This window comes from Nannobrachium achirus, assembly GCF_963921795.1.
Source record: "Nannobrachium achirus genome assembly, chromosome: 8".
NCBI classification, from domain to species: domain Eukaryota; kingdom Metazoa; phylum Chordata; class Actinopteri; order Myctophiformes; family Myctophidae; genus Nannobrachium; species Nannobrachium achirus.
Genome location: NC_137817.1, coordinates 6,289,499 through 6,305,554, shown reverse-complemented (window position 1 = coordinate 6,305,554; position 16,056 = coordinate 6,289,499). Strand labels below are relative to the sequence as shown.

The 16,056-nt window shown below is 44.5% G+C and overlaps 1 protein-coding gene across 1 annotated transcript in view; it reads left to right on the top strand.

The window, feature by feature from the left end:
* Window positions 1-16,056, top strand: part of gria4a (glutamate receptor, ionotropic, AMPA 4a) — a gene marked incomplete at both ends in the record, with an annotated part of 137,125 nt that overhangs the window by 1,524 nt on the left and 119,545 nt on the right. The window contains 2 exons of the mRNA XM_080731165.1: window positions 11,970-12,137; window positions 14,654-14,758. Coding sequence (XP_080587291.1) covers window positions 11,970-12,137; window positions 14,654-14,758 — 273 coding nt within the window. The remainder of the gene's footprint in view (window positions 1-11,969; window positions 12,138-14,653; window positions 14,759-16,056) is intronic.

Sequence of the window (16,056 nt, the reverse complement as noted above, 5' to 3'; positions counted from 1 at the left end):
CTGGCGGGACACAGGTGGGTCTACCCTAGAACGTTGGTGGAATCCATGATAATGCGGCGGTGACGTTTTGGGGGCCGTGAACACTTTCGAGATCCAGAACTGTCCGATTCCGGGATCATTTCTCTGCTTTCTTCAGGTCTTGCATGCAGACTCCGGTAACATCAAACAAACAGAAAAGGGTCATGTCACCTGACAGCGGGACTCGGCTTCCGCCCGCTGTGACTCAGCCGCTGTAGCCTTCAGCGTCTGCTCACAAACACAGAGGCTTTTAGTTTCACATTATGGAGGGATGGAACGAGCGGACGTGACTGTACACTGTGTCCAAAACACGTTCTGTCGTAAGCCAAAGAGAGGACTGTCAGAGAGAGAGAGAGAGAGAGAGAGAGAGAGAGAGAGAGAATTACCTGCAGAGGAGAAAAAAGCATCTGGAGAGTTTGTCAGCCCCCCACCCCCCCAGCAGTCATGGAAACAGTGCTCACATTTTTCTACTTAAGTAAAAGTATCGATACTGCACTGTAGAAGTACTCTGTTACAAGTAGAAGTCCTGAATTCTAAATTTACGTGAGTAAAAGTACAAAAGTATTGGCATCAAAATGTAAGTACCAAAAGTAAAAGTACAAAATGTTTGAAAATGGCAGATCTAAAAGCTCAAGCTTGTAGATCGGCTATTTTCAATCAGGGCTAAAGTCGCTAATGGTTTATAATATTAAAATGTATATCTGGAAAGTAACTAGTAACTAATGTTTTCAAAAAATAAATGTATTGGAGAAAAAGTACAATATTTGGATCCCAGATGTAGTGGAGTAGAAGTAAAAGTATTTGGAAATTGGAAATACTCAAGTAAAGTACACATTACCTCAAAACTGTACTTAAGTACAGTACTTAAGTAAATGTACTTTACACCACTGCCCCCCCCCCCCATTCCGTTCTCATCCATCCCTGTGTCTCTCTGTCTGCGAGGTAGCACGCGTGCACGCGTGTGTGTGTGAGTGTGCGCGAGTGTGTTTCAGAGAGAGCGAGAGAGAGAGAGAGAGAGGAGGCATGTGGTGATCATGCGGTGTGTGTTCCTCTCCCTGCTGTGCTCTGTTTTTACCTCTAATGAAGTCTGTCAATTCCACCTCCTCCGCTATCGCACGCACACTGCCAGACTCTCTGCCCCGTAACGATCTGTCTGTCTGTCTGTGTCTGTCTGTCTGTCTTCCTACGTATCTCCATATGACAGGGTTCCCCAATAGGCAGCCCGCGGGCCATTTGCGGCCCGCGGGGGGCTACTGTCTGGCCCCCACCAACCCCAGTAATAATGGTGGTATAAGAGCAGCAACAACACTAGTATATCATCGTTGTCGGGTGGAAAACTCGTATCTCCAAATTTGTGCGTTCTTTCGCAAATCATACAAGGCCGTCGCACAAAAGTAGTGAACAGCTGATCTACAAGCAGCTGATCTACAAGCAGCTACAAGCAGCTGATCTACAAGCACACAACGCCTCGCACCGCGAGGCGTTGTGTGCTTGTAGATCGGCTGTTTTCACTAGTTTAAATCATTTTTAAAATGATAAATTCAAAACGAACGGTTTTGGACGTACAAGATTTTACCCCGACAACGTCAAAAACTGTCGCTGGAGTAGCGGGAACGCCACCGTCGCCCCCTGCAATGTTGTGACCCTCGGCTTGGTACCCTAGACATAATTCGGCCCTTGGGGAAAACTAATTGAGGAACCCTGCCATATGAGGTCAGTTGACATCTCGGTGTTGAGATTCATCACTGTCATCGTCAGCGCCTTGGAAGCGGATAAATGGATACGAGGTTCCTGTTTCTCTTGCGTCCAAAAATTGATCGGTGCTGTTCCTGTCTCCAAACTGCATGTGTGCACACCAATAATCTAGTGTTTTTGTTTGTTTGTTTTTTTTTTACTGATGGGAGCCTGTGTGTTTGAGAAGCTTAATGAGAGCTGGGTTGATGTGATTAATGAAGCAATAAGCCACAAGAGGCATGTGGTTACCTGGTATTTTATAACAGCAGAGAGGCATGTGGTTACCTGGTATTTTATAACAGCAGAGAGGCATGTGGTTACCTGTTATTTTATAACAGCAGAGAGGCATGTGGTTACCTGGTATTTTATAACAGTAGAGAGGCATGTGGTTACCTGGTATTTTATAACAGCAGAGAGGCATGTGGTTACCTGGTATTTTATAACAGTAGAGAGGCATGTTGTTACCTGGTATTTTATAACAGCAGAGAGGCATGTGGTTACCTGGTATTTTATAACAGCAGAGAGGCATGTGGTTACCTGGTATTTTATAACAGCAGAGAGGCATGTGGTTACCTGTTATTTTATAACAGCAGAGAGGCATGTGGTTACCTGGTATTTTATAACAGCAGAGAGGCATGTGGTTACCTGGTATTTTATAACAGCAGAGAGGCATGTGGTTACCTGGTATTTTATAACAGCAGAGAGGCATGTGGTTACCTGTTATTTTATAACAGCAGAGAGGCATGTGGTTACCTGGTATTTTATAACAGCAGAGAGGCTTGTGGTTACCTGGTATTTTATAACAGCAGAGAGGCATGTGGTTACCTGGTATTTTATAACAGCAGAGAGGCATGTGGTTACCTGGTATTTTATAACAGCAGAGAGGCATGTGGTTACCTGGTATTTTATAACAGCAGAGAGGCATGTGGTTACCTGGTATTTTATAACAGCAGAAAGGCATGTGGTTACCTTGCATGTGGTTACCTGGTATTTTATAACAGCAGAGAGGCATGTGGTTACCTGGTATTTTATAACAGCAGAGAGGCATGTGGTTACCTGGTATTTTATAACAGCAGAGAGGCATGTGGTTACCTGGTATTTTATAACAGCAGAGAGGCATGTGGTTACCTGGTATTTTATAACAGCAGAGAGGCATGTGGTTACCTGGTATTTTATAACAGCAGAGAGGCGTGGTGAGACACAAGGTGAAGCCAAGTGTCTCCAACCCTCTCAGCTGTTATAAAATACAGGTAACCACATGCCTCGCGTGGCTTATTGCTTTTCTAAAATGGTTACAATATGGCAACATGAAAAATCATAGACATAGACCAGCTACAAGAAAGTATAGTTCCCAGCAACAACACAGGTGCAGATAACTGGCGCACTGTGGAACAGTGTGGAAAGAAATAATGCACCTGGGTTTGATATAAACTGATTCAAGGTGTGGATTATAGTCTCATAAACCACAGCAATTAAAGGGAAACCAGACAATCAGAATCAAGGAATGGAACTAGCAGTTTTAGAATGTCTCTTTTACGCTATGAGGGTTAAACCCAGAACCTTCCATAACCTGACACTACAGAAGGCGTGAAGTTCTGTGATATTTTTGTTTAGGTTTCCATTAAAGGGATAGTTCACCCCCCCCCCAAAAAAACGCCCCTTTCGGGACCACGGACCACCATGTGATAAAATGTAGCCTCTCAGATCCAAAAACGATACATTTTTTGTTATCGCTGGAACCACTGGTGGTCCCCGGACCACTGGTTGAAAACCACCGGCGTAATGGAAACAAATCCAGAAGCCAGTATTTCATGACACGCCACGGTTTCGCGTAGTTCTTGTAGTCTAAAAGAGCCGTTCTTATAAGGTTGTTTAAATGGTTTAAACATTCTGCACAGGTGCTGTGTGTGGAACAATCATGTTTACGGCGATGTTATGTTTATAGCTATGCGATTGATGTGCGTAGGTGTGTGGCGGTAGCCTAGTAACAATCTAAGCACAGTGGAGCTATAAGTTAAGTGTGTTCGTGCATTGAATATGGGGTTGCCTGGTTTTGAGGAGGAGTTGCTTTGAAGTGCAAATGCCGTGGAGATAAATCCGATTATAAGGTAATGTGTTCATGTAATGTCGGCTCAGTGTGTGTGTGTGTGTGTGTGTGTGTGTGTGTGCGTGTGTGTGCGTGTGCGTGCGTGTGCGTGTGTGCAGTATACAGCAGTATTACTATACTTGTGCGGGCCACATTTCCCCCAGAAGTATAGTAGAGTTTGAGAATGAATTTGTGAAGTCAATTGTCCTCACGAGAAGTGGTTCTTTTAAGTTTTCGATTAAAGGGCTTTGCAGACAGACGCGATTTTTCGCACGGAAAAAACTGGACGATCTCACGTTTTTAAAAGAAACCAATGATTCTCTATGACCTCATGCACACCTGCTCCGAATTTGCCATGCGGCAAGTGGCTGCGGCAATGCGTTCTTTTCCCGATCGAACCCAGCTCGATTTGTGCGTCTTTGGCAAGCGGTAAAAACTCATTGACTCCTTTTATGACTCCTTTTTGGATCTGCAGCGCTGATTCCACACAGCCTTGCTCACCAAATCATATGCGTTTTAATCATGCAGCAAATGGAAATAACGCAACTGGCCTGTGCAAAGCCCTTAAGGCTTACAATTAGGAAAGGATTCAGGTTGGGATTTGGATGATATGTAGATCGTCTATTATCGGTGCCTGACACTGGTGTATATCAAAGTATATATACTGTAGGCATGATGACAAACTAGTAAAAAATTACATTTATAAAATGGTCTTGTGCGTGTGAATGTCCTATATCACATCACCTAAATGGCATCTCGGGGCTTTCCCATACAGTATTAAGTACTAAATGAATACATAAATACATTGTGCAAATGAAATCAAACAGTGTGAGACTTCAGTAGACATAATAACTGCAAGCCTGTGTACAGAGGAGAAGAAGCGCCGTGGTGACCCCCGTACTTGTCTTGGAGGTATTTCGTCTGACACGTTAGTCTAATTATCCATTAATGACTTCAGCCCAGGACCCAGACGGAGCAAATCGTGTTTGAGCCGCTTAGACTTTCAGATAGCGGCTCATTAAAGCATGCTCTGCAGCGTGTGACACGCTGAACGGTCACAAGTTGTCTTGCAGTGCATTTTCTAGAGCCACAGCTATATTCCCAGCACTGGATACTGCTGGTCAGTAGGGACATGCTGGGCCCCTGATTCAGCCCGGGAAAAAGAGTTGGAGATGCCCTCATTGCGCGCTATAGAGAGAGATCTTTCTCTGTAGCGCTGCTGCTGCCGCCATTTCAGATCATGACAAGTGACAAGCCAGTGGGCCAATTACTGTACATGAGTTATATCTCGTCGTTGTCGGGTGGAAACCTTGTATGTACAAAACCTTTTGTTTTGTATTTATCATTTTAAAATGGTTTAAACTAGTGAAAACAGACGATCTACAAGCACACAACGCCTTGCGGTGCGAGGCGTTGTGTGCTTGTAGATCTGCTGTTTTCACTACTTTTGTGCGACAGCCTTGTATGATGAAGCAGGGCTTTACTTTGCGAAAAAATTTACAAATTTGAAACTTGGAGATACAAGGTTTCTGCCCGACAGTGACAATTTAGTTTGTTGGCCGCCCAGCCCCCAAAATGGAACGAAGGCAGACATTTTATTTTATTTTTTTTCCTAATGGCCGGCCTGGACCGGCCGTTTGGGAATTGTCCCGCTTTTCCCAATGGCCAGCACGTCCCTGCTGGTCACCAGCAAAAACTGTTCTAAAAAAATAGTTTTTATTCAAGGGTGCTTCTTTTTCTAATGAAAACTTGTTTGAAAATATATATATTTTTGTGTGTGTGTGTGTGTGTGTGTGTGTGTGTGTGTGTGTGTGTGTGTGTGTGTGTGTGTGTGTGTGTGTGTGCATACTGTATACCACTTGTGTGCCGCAATTTGCCTTCCTGTGTGTTTCCATACAGATGCAATGCCAGCCAGTGTTTTGGGGGCTTTTTGCCTTTATTGATAGGACAGTAGACTGACAGGTCTTTATTGATAGGACAGTAGACTGACAGGTCTTTATTGATAGGACAGTAGACTGACAGGTCTTTATTGATAGGGCAGTAGACTGACAGGAATGGGGAGAGAGATGCGGCAAAGGTCGTCCGGATCGGGAATCGAACCGGCGGCAACGCCGCCAGGCATCCATGCCTATGTGGCAATGCCTAAGTGGTATGCACCTGGACCAGTAGGCCAGCGGGCACCCGCGTGTGTGTCTTTTTTTAAGTGGCGCATGTGTAGCCTAATCAGTAGTCTGGGATCACTTCACTTTACGAGGTTTGATCCGGTCGGGAGCGGAAACCACTTTACGTCATGTTGTAGTCCTAGACGGACTACACTTTGGCCGGAACTATCAACCGGATTCAGTTTTAACCCAAAATATTCCCCTGCACCCAAGGACATAGTTTTAGGGCCTACCTAATAAACACCTTGATGCGGAGTAGTTTTGCTTTCGAAAAATTCGTTTGGTATGTGATCTTTTAGTCCAACTTGTAGCGACTGGCAAGACTACACTAGGCTTCTCGAGCATTTTAATAGTGATTGGGGAAACAAACGAGGAGAACTAAATCAAAGCGACGCCGCTTCTTCTAGTGGTTTCCGCGCTTTAGGCGGAAACCAAACGGTCTGTTGTGAACGAACACCAGGCTTTCCCCCAGAAAGACTGGTAGGCGAGGTTACCTAATCAGTGTCGTAATTAATTGCAGGTGTTTATACTACATGGAGAATGCTTTCAGAAGTTTCAGATTCTGGAAGAATCTGGATTAACCTTCAGTAGTGTAAAAGAGTCATTAAACGACGACGCCAATGTCATTCCAAATGAGAACGCACTCTGTATAATTATGTATAAAAACCTCCCCGGAGACTTGAGGTTCATGGGATCGGAGTCGCCAAAATCCCAAAATCAATAGTTTTCTTCTTCTTGGGAGCTGGAAGGTTACAGTGCATCTTGTGTCCGCTCTAGGAGATAACGTGCTCTGTTGACAATTAAAAGTTTGACCTGAAGGTGGTGCTAGAGAAAAGGTCAGGGAGTCACCAGAATAAACAAGCTTGGGATTCTCTCAGGATTAAGGACAACGCAGCGATGACTATAACTCATATTTAATTGCCTGTCTTGACGAGCAGATAATGATCCAGATAAGACATTAATAGTCATGGAAGGTTGTGGCTTGACCTCTACCGCTGGGCGATATTGACAAAACCTTAATATCAAATATCCAAATATCAGTATTGTGATGATAGTATCAATTTATTTTTAATTTGTCAAATTGTGCAATTGTAGGGTATTTCTCCTTTTTTTTTATTTCCCTTTTTCATTTTGTTTAGAAAAGCCTCATGTGGACATCACACAGGACATCAAAGGGGGCTTGAGCCCCTGCCCTTTTATCCGTCTGTAAAAAAGTGCCCTCTCCAGACCATGCAATGCAGTTCTTACCATCGTGAAAGAAATGCAAATGCCCTCTTTCCATGCCATACCTGAAGGCAGCGTTCAAGAGAATCACCTTGTCCAAACTCTCCTGAACTTGAATGCAGCATCTTATGTTGAAAGAATTGCCCTCTCTGTGGAGGAATCCATGCCGTTACGCCACATCTCCAGTATTGACTTGATTATGCTTAGTTCAGTGTGGTGTCAAGCACCAAAAATAGCCGACCTCCAAGCTCAGACCTCCTGAGCTTGGTTGTCTGCTATTTTCGATATTTTCACCCAAAGGCCCTTTTAGAAATTCCAGCCCCTGCCTCTCTCTATAACATTCTCTGCACGTCCCTGGTCTGATCCCTGTGCTCTTTGGCAGAACGACATCACCTCCGATCAGGGGCGTCACACCAAATTCTGGGCCCTGGGTACAAGGATTCACTGCGGGCCCCCCATGAATGTTAACTATTGAAAAATAGCAGATATACAAGCTCACAGCGCGGCACCGAGTGCCGCGCTGCGAGCTTGTAGATCTGCTATTTTTGAAAAATCGTGAAAATGTGTGCAAGAAACCTATGTCAAGGACCCCCAAGATGATATGTATTTGTCCACGGACCCCCATCTCAAAATATTTAGTTCCAGGGACCCCCCAGAAGCAAAATTTGAGTTAGAAATGTTTGCTTAAAAAAATAGATTTTCACTAATTTTCACAACTTTTCAAAAATAGCAGATCTACAAGCTCGCAGCGCGGCACTCTGTGCCGCGCTGTGAGCTTGTATATCTGCTATTTTTCAATAGATAAAGTTATTAGGGCCCCTCCACCTTGGGGCCCCAGTAACTCAGTCCCACTTTCCTACCCCTTGTGACGCCCCTGGTTACAGACTGTGTGTGTCTAACGTACTTCTCCCCCATGATATCATGACCAATGAAAGCATAACCATCACCTCCTACAATATTGTCTCGACTCCCATATTGCCACGTACCTGCTCACTGTTCCAGTTCATTTTACCCATGGCTTTGAATCGTTTGACTGCAGACAGATTTGAACCAGACACACAAACGGCGTAAAGGTGTCATAACTGGAAATAATATTATGCTAGAGGGTGATATAAAAGCCTGTCTGTCATGACAGTCTCTCTCTCTCTCTCTCTCTCTCTCTCTCTCTCTCTCTCTCTCTCTCTCTCTCTCTCTCTCTCTCTCACACTCTCTCTCTCTCTCTCTCTCTCTCTCTCTCTCTCTCTCTCTGTTGAGCGTGCTTGGATGGCTGATTTAACCTGTGTCTATCGGTGCACAACAGGACCAGTTGTTGCCAAGGATGCTTATTATATGTGACTTTGGGCTTGTTTTCCTGCAAAGTCGCTTGCAAATATTGGAAGTTGCTCGTTGCAACGCGTCTGCAGCGCGTCTCTGACCCGTTGTGAGCTTCTAGATCTGCTAATTTCAAAGAATCGTGGAGGAGGAAAAAAAGGACAAATCTGGAATGTTTTTGGCCCAACATATTTTCAGGTGGGGGTCCATGGCCAAATATGTATTAATTGGGGGGTCCTTGACATGATAATGTTTGAGAGCCACTGCACTATAACAGCATTAGACCATAACGTTTGACTGACCAGCCCTAGGCACTTTATGTTGGGCTTGTTTTCATCAGGGGCATCACAAGGGGGAGTGGGACTGAGTTACTAGGGCCCATGGTGGAGGGGCCTGGAATTATTTTATACTTTAGCTATTGAAAAATAGCAGATATACAAGCTCGCAGCGCGACACCAAGTGCCACAGTGCAAACTTGTAGATCTGCATTTTTTTAAAAGTCGTGAAAATGTGTGCAAATCTTTGAATATATCGATGGCCAAAGCGCAAAACCTCCTATCTGCAAAAATCACTTTATTGGGAAAATGAAAAAGAAAATGTGTGTTTAATATTAAAACCTATCAACTATATCTAGTCACATGACATTTTTGGCAAAATGAGGGGCAGAACGATGTTGCAGACAGACTGACCATGTGTAGCATAGCCTATAGTACCCATTTCAAGTGAAATCCAAAAATCATAAAATTTGCAGATAGGAGGTTTTGCGCTAAAGCGAACATTTGTAACCCAAATTTTGCTTCTGGGTGGCCACTGGAACTAAATATTTTGAGATGGGGGTCCATGGCCAAACATATAATTTTGGGGGTCCTTCACACGAAAAGGTTTGAGCACCACTGACATAGAAACATAGGTTTTTCAAAAAAACCTTAGAAGGGTTTGAAATATTCAAAGACTTTGAATTTTCATGATTTCTCAAAAATACCAGATCAACAAGCTCACAGCGCGGCACTCTGTGCCGATCTACAAGCTCACAGCGCGGCACTCGGTGCCGCGCTGTGAGCTTGTATATTGTATAGGTTAAAGCACAAAAAATAATTGGTAATACAAAATGGGTTAAACCCCCTCCCCCTATGAGGAACATTCATGGTGGGCCCTGCAGTGAATCCTTGTACCCAGGGCCCAGAATTTGGTGTGACACCCCTGGTTGGTTTGGTATGGCCTGGCAACAGTGAACAGAATAAATCAGCATTCACCCCCTCCCTACACTGATTAGATAATGTCTTCTTTGGCTGCAAGAGTTACCTTTTAATACTGTAGGTCTATGCCAGTGTTCTCTCAAAGGGAATGCAAAGTATCACTAGTGATTATAGGCTCAAGAGCAGGGACGTGCTGGCCATTGGGAAAAGCGGGACAACTCCGGAGCGGCCGGTTCATTCCTGCATGGACGGTCGCAGGCCGGCCATTAGGAAAAATAAATAAATAAAATGTCGGCCTTCGTTCCATTTTGGGGGCTGGGCGGCCAACAAAGTAAATCGTCACTGTCGGGGCAGAAACCTTTTTCGCAAAGCAAAGCCCTGCTTCATCATACAAGGCCGTTGCACAAAAGTAGTGAAAACAGCCGATCTACAAGCACACAACGCCTCGCGGTACGAGGCGTTGTGTGCTTGTAGATCGGCTGTTTTCACTAGTTTAAATCATTTTTAAAATGATAAATACAAAACAAACGGTTTTGGACGTACAAGGTTTCCACCCGACAACGACGAAATATCACTTGTCATGATCTGAAATGGCAAATCTTTGAGTAGCAGCAGCGCTATAGTGAGAGATCTCTCTATAGAGATGAGGGCCTCTACAACTCTTTTTCCCGGGCTGAATCAGGGGCCCAGCACGTCCCTGTGTAGGTCTATGCCAGTGTTCTCTCAAAGGGAATGCAAAGCATCACTAGTGATTAGGCTCAACTTCTCAAGAGAGTTACTGTTTGTTTACACTGGCCAATCCATCATGGCAGACAATCAAAATTAATTGCAGGGTAAGGTTTTTAATCGTAGCTTACGGTTTCAATCGCTGATTTGCTTAACGTGAAGTGTTGCCATGTTGCAACGCAACTCAAATTAAAATGCAGTTTTTTTTGTGATGGTTCTAATAGTAAACTGCGACCTACTGTCGCAATAACCATGACCACCAAGAGCTTATAGATCTGCTATTTTTGAAACGTCATCAAAACTGGTGCAAATCTTTGTAGATTGCGTCTATATTACTTTGAAAGCGAACATTTGTAACTCAAATCTTTCGCTCTCGCTTCTAGGGAAATATATCCACCTGTTTCCGCAAGACTTTACGGTAGCATTATCTGCAGGACACTTCCGGTTAACAGCAGACATACAAGCTCACGTCGCATCGCAGATGCAACCGTTGTGAGCTTGTAGATCACACTTGGCTGCGACGCCGGAAATGCCGCTCGCCTTCTGCGCAATGCACGATGGGATGTTGGAAAGTTGTGGATAGGTTTTCCAGAATGATATAAAAACACAGCCAGCTCACGTATTAGGAGGGTAGTATGAGTCACCAGAAAAAAAGACAGGTGTTTTTGATGAATCTATCATGTTTAAAATGGAGTTTGAAGTTACAATGGGTTTGTATAGGAATGGGCCCTGGATGGGGAGTGTCTGATATAATGAATATCGAATATATAAATATTGAATCATCTCGAATTAACACATCGGCTGCCCAAAAGGTGGCGCCAGAGCCCCAGCTAAGTGCCCAAAGCCACTTCCATAGAAGAATACAAGGCCCTGTTGCGTCAATGCATGCGTCATGACGTCACTTGGTCACATTAGCTCAGACAGGATGTTATTGTGTAACTTACTGTATGGGCTAGTGTTGATCATAGCTGTTCATTGCCGATCAAAGTTTGGACATTTTGCCGCAGGCGGCCACAGTTTTAGCCATAAAACAAACATCAGAGATAAAGGGCGTTAAAGATGGGGAAATGCATTGGAGTATACGGAGAAAAACGGCTGCGCGATGCTCTCAGCGTCGACTCGAAGCGACTAGCGGCTAATGGGCTACATCCAGGCGCAGCCCCAACGTAACGGTGAGATTTAAAGTTAATACTGTAAATACAGTAAACACGTCAACGCGTCGTGGGCCTCCAGATACGTCAAAGAGATTGGCGTGTAGACACCTCGTGGGCACCCGCTGTGTTAAAAACTGTTCATAAAGGCCTGAGTAGACGATAAAATTACCAATGGTTTTTTTGGAAAGTGGAATATCCCTCTAAGTACTGTCAAGAAATCTTACCACAAATTCTCTCTCCCCCTCTCTCTCTCTCTCTCTCTCTCTCTCTCTCTCTATCTCTCCCCCTCTCTCTCTCTCTCTCTCTCTCTCTCTCTCTCTCTCTCTCTCTCTCTCTCTCTCTCTCCCTCTCTCCTCAGTACACCTCCTCTCTGACGTACGATGGGGTGCTGGTGATGGCCGAAGCGTTCCGGAACCTCCGCCGCCAGAAGATTGACATCAGTCGTCGTGGCAACGCGGGCGACTGCCTGGCCAACCCGGCCGCTCCCTGGAACCAAGGGATAGACATGGAGCGCACACTCAAACAGGCAAGACACGCACGCACGCACGCACACACACACACACACCCTGGAACCAAGGGATAGACATGGAGCGCACACTCAAACAGGCAAGACGCACGCACACACACACACACCCTGGAACCAAGGGATAGACATGGAGCGCACACTCAAACAGGCAAGACACACGCACGCACACACACACCCTGGAACCAAGGGATAGACATGGAGCGCACACTCAAACAGGCAAGACACACACACACACACACACACACACACACACACCCTGGAACCAAGGGATAGACATGGAGCGCACACTCAAACAGGCAAGACGCACGCACACACACACACACCCTGGAACCAAGGGATAGACATGGAGCGCACACTCAAACAGGCAAGACACACGCACGCACACACACACACCATGGAACCAAGGGATAGACATGGAGCGCACACTCAAACAGGCAAGACACACGCACGCACACACACACACCCTGGAACCAAGGGTTAGACATGGAGCGCACACTCAAACAGGCAAGACGCACGCACACACACACACACCCTGGAACCAAGGGATAGACATGGAGCGCACACTCAAACAGGCAAGACGCACACACACACACACACACCCTGGAACCAAGGGATAGACATGGAGCGCACACTCAAACAGGCAAGACGCACGCACACACACACACACCCTGGAACCAAGGGATAGACATGGAGCGCACACTCAAACAGGCAAGACGCACGCACACGCGCACGCACGCACGCACGCACGCACGCACGCACGCACGCACGCACGCACGCACGCACGCACTCACTCACTCACTCACTCACTCACTCACTCACTCACTCACACACACACACACACACACACACACACACACACACACACACACACACACACACACACACACACACACACACACACACACACACACACACACAAGCTTATACTGTAGTTAAAGGACAACATTCTTTCTAGGTTGGGGGCATGCATGCAAGTGGCTAAATATGTATGTTTAGACACAATAAGCCCATTCCCAAGATGCACCACAATCTTTCATGGGCAGATGTGACTTATGGGGGCTGGTGTAAATAGTAACAAAGAAAGTGTCGGCTTATTGTGTCTAAAAAGACATATTTAGCCACTTGTACGCATGACCCCACCCACTGAAATCAAAATTCTAAAATCCCTAATACAATAGAAAGCAGTAAGCATCTTTTCTTTTCTCTAATTACAATCTAAAATATGAACCCTTGTAAAAAAACCAAAGTCGTCCTTTAAGAAACACATTCCAACAGGTTGAAATGACATGAAGATACTGTATGTGCTCTCTCACGCTGCAGTGAGTCTTGGTATCGTTGTTGGTAACGTTGATCATCATTTAACTGTACCGTCATACAAAAATAGCAACCAGTTGTTGGCGAATAATATGCAATCTCAATGTTGCACTTTCATTGGTTGCACTTGTATCACAGGTTGACAGGTTTAAAACAGTGGGTGCAATTTGATTTTGTGCAAGCTCCATCGTTGTTATTGCCTGGCCCTAACTGGGCCCTAACTCGGCCCTAAGTGGGCCCTAACTGGGCCGGGCAGAGGCCCCGTCTGGCCTTACTAATTAGCATGAATTTTACGTCCTACCCGACCCGAAAATGTCAATATGTGGGCATTTCCAGATGATGCCAAGTTAGGGCAACCACACTAATACAATCCCTTCTATGCACAGCATAACTAAAGAGACCTTTGCGGAGATATGTGGTGTACAAATGAATGGTTGCAGACAGTTCTAAAATTGTGATCGGTTGGAAAGATGAAGTCAGCTCTGTTAACTTCAAAACGCACCAGACCATATCGTCTGTCAGGTGGAAACCTCATATCTCCGAAACTACAGTACTTCAGGGTTAGGGTTGGGTTAAAAGTTAAAAGCACATCTGCTACTTTTGATGCTTTTGTGCTACACTAGGATCAAGTAGGGAATTAATGAATTTAAAAACTAAAAGTTAAAATATGTAGATAAGAGGTTTGAGAGTCTTTTTTTTCTCTCTCTCTCACCTGCTCAATTGTGTCAGTTCAGAAAAAGCTAAGGTATGGCAACATGACTGGTGTCTGACACCAGTCATGTTGCCATACCTTAGCAACAGGCACATGAACAGGCATGATACATTTATTTTAAGTAAATTTTCCCCCGTTTCTATGGTTTCTTGGGCTGGATATGGCAGCCTGGAATGGTTGTTCAAGTGAAGCTTTTTGTCAAGATGAGGAGAATACAAGTGTGAAGAATATAATTATAATACCTTGTTAAAGTGACAATTTTGTTAAATTTAGCATTTGTAGTAATTTGTATATAATTTCACAACATAATAACCAGCACAGATAGACAAAGAGATATTCATGGATTTATATTTAAAAGTAACTTTTATTTTCCCCCCTGGACCCAGGGTATGGCAGCTGCATACCCCTGCCATACCCAATTGACGCCTCTGCTCCTGAACCAATTCATTTTCTTCACCTTCTTCTTATGTTATCGTTGTTATTATTCCAGGTGCGTATTCAGGGCCTGACCGGAAACATCCAGTTTGATCACTACGGGCGACGGGTAAACTACACCATGGATGTGTTTGAACTGAAGAGCAACGGACCGCGCAAGGTACAGTAGAGTAGCCTGACCACCAACACACACTCACAACACTCACCACACACTCAGTGTAGTTAAGGTTATGTTCAGACTTTGGCCTTTCCAGATTGGAATCAGATTCACAAGTCTGAGCGTAAAAAAATAAATGAAAATAAAGATAATTGCAAATCAACAATCAATTCACCTTTTATTTGCCGAGCTGCTTATCCGGTACCATTTAAACCCTCTATAATTGGTAAAAGGTACTTATAATATACATACTTGATACAGTCTTTTTTTCACTCTCAAAAAATTGCCGATCTAAAAGATCACAACGACACGTTGTGATACGTTGTACATTTGGAGCTTGTACAGCTTGTACATCTGCAATTTTTTGGCTAATGTTCCGCCCCAGGATAATGGATTTTGATCATCGCGATAATATCGTAAATCGTGATTTATTTTGTCAAAATCATCGTGATATGACATTTTCATATCGTCCCATCCCTAGTCTGAACATTAAAAAAATTATGAAAATAAAGATAATCGCAAATCAGCGTGAAACATGTCTCAGCTTGGACACTCAAGCCTGCTTTACACTTCATTGTGCGAAGGTGTCTTTTGCTCGCTCCCTGCCCACTCAGCAACTTCCTGGTGCTGAAGTCACGTTTTGAAGGGTAAAACCCTGCTAGAGTTAACACAGAAGAGTTAACACAGAAATAGCTAATTTAATGCAATTTCCGAATAGTAAAGTATAAAATACGGCTAGCATGATCAAGAACACAAGATAGTAAAAGCCACAAAGCATTATAATTTACTTTACCGTTCGAAATAATGATTTGTTGGCTTTAAGTCCTGCTATTTCTGTGTTAGTTTCTCCTTCAAAACTGACTTCAGCACCAGGAAGTTGCTGAGAAATTTGCTGAGTGGGCGGGCCGTGAATAGGGCTAATTACTCAGCGCTTTTGTCACTACCACGGCGACCAATGCAGATAGGTCGACAATGTCTGAAATTCTGAATGCACAAATGTGATCAGATCCTTTGAAATAGACATAAACGGTGTGGACGCAGCGAAGGTCGTCAGGAATGGGATTCGAACCCGCGACACGCTGTCAGGCTGGCATTGCAGCCAAGGGCGCCCGTACGTGGAAGTGGATCGTTTTAATACAGTGCCTGCAGTCTGAGCAAAGCTGTTTTCTGTCAATCTTATTATTTTGCCCTGTTGTCTGCACTTGGATGAGGGAGCAGGTTATCAGTGCAACTGTAATATAAAAGACTGAAATGGTTTATAGCATCGATTCCCTAATACATGTGGGCGAGAATATTTCAAG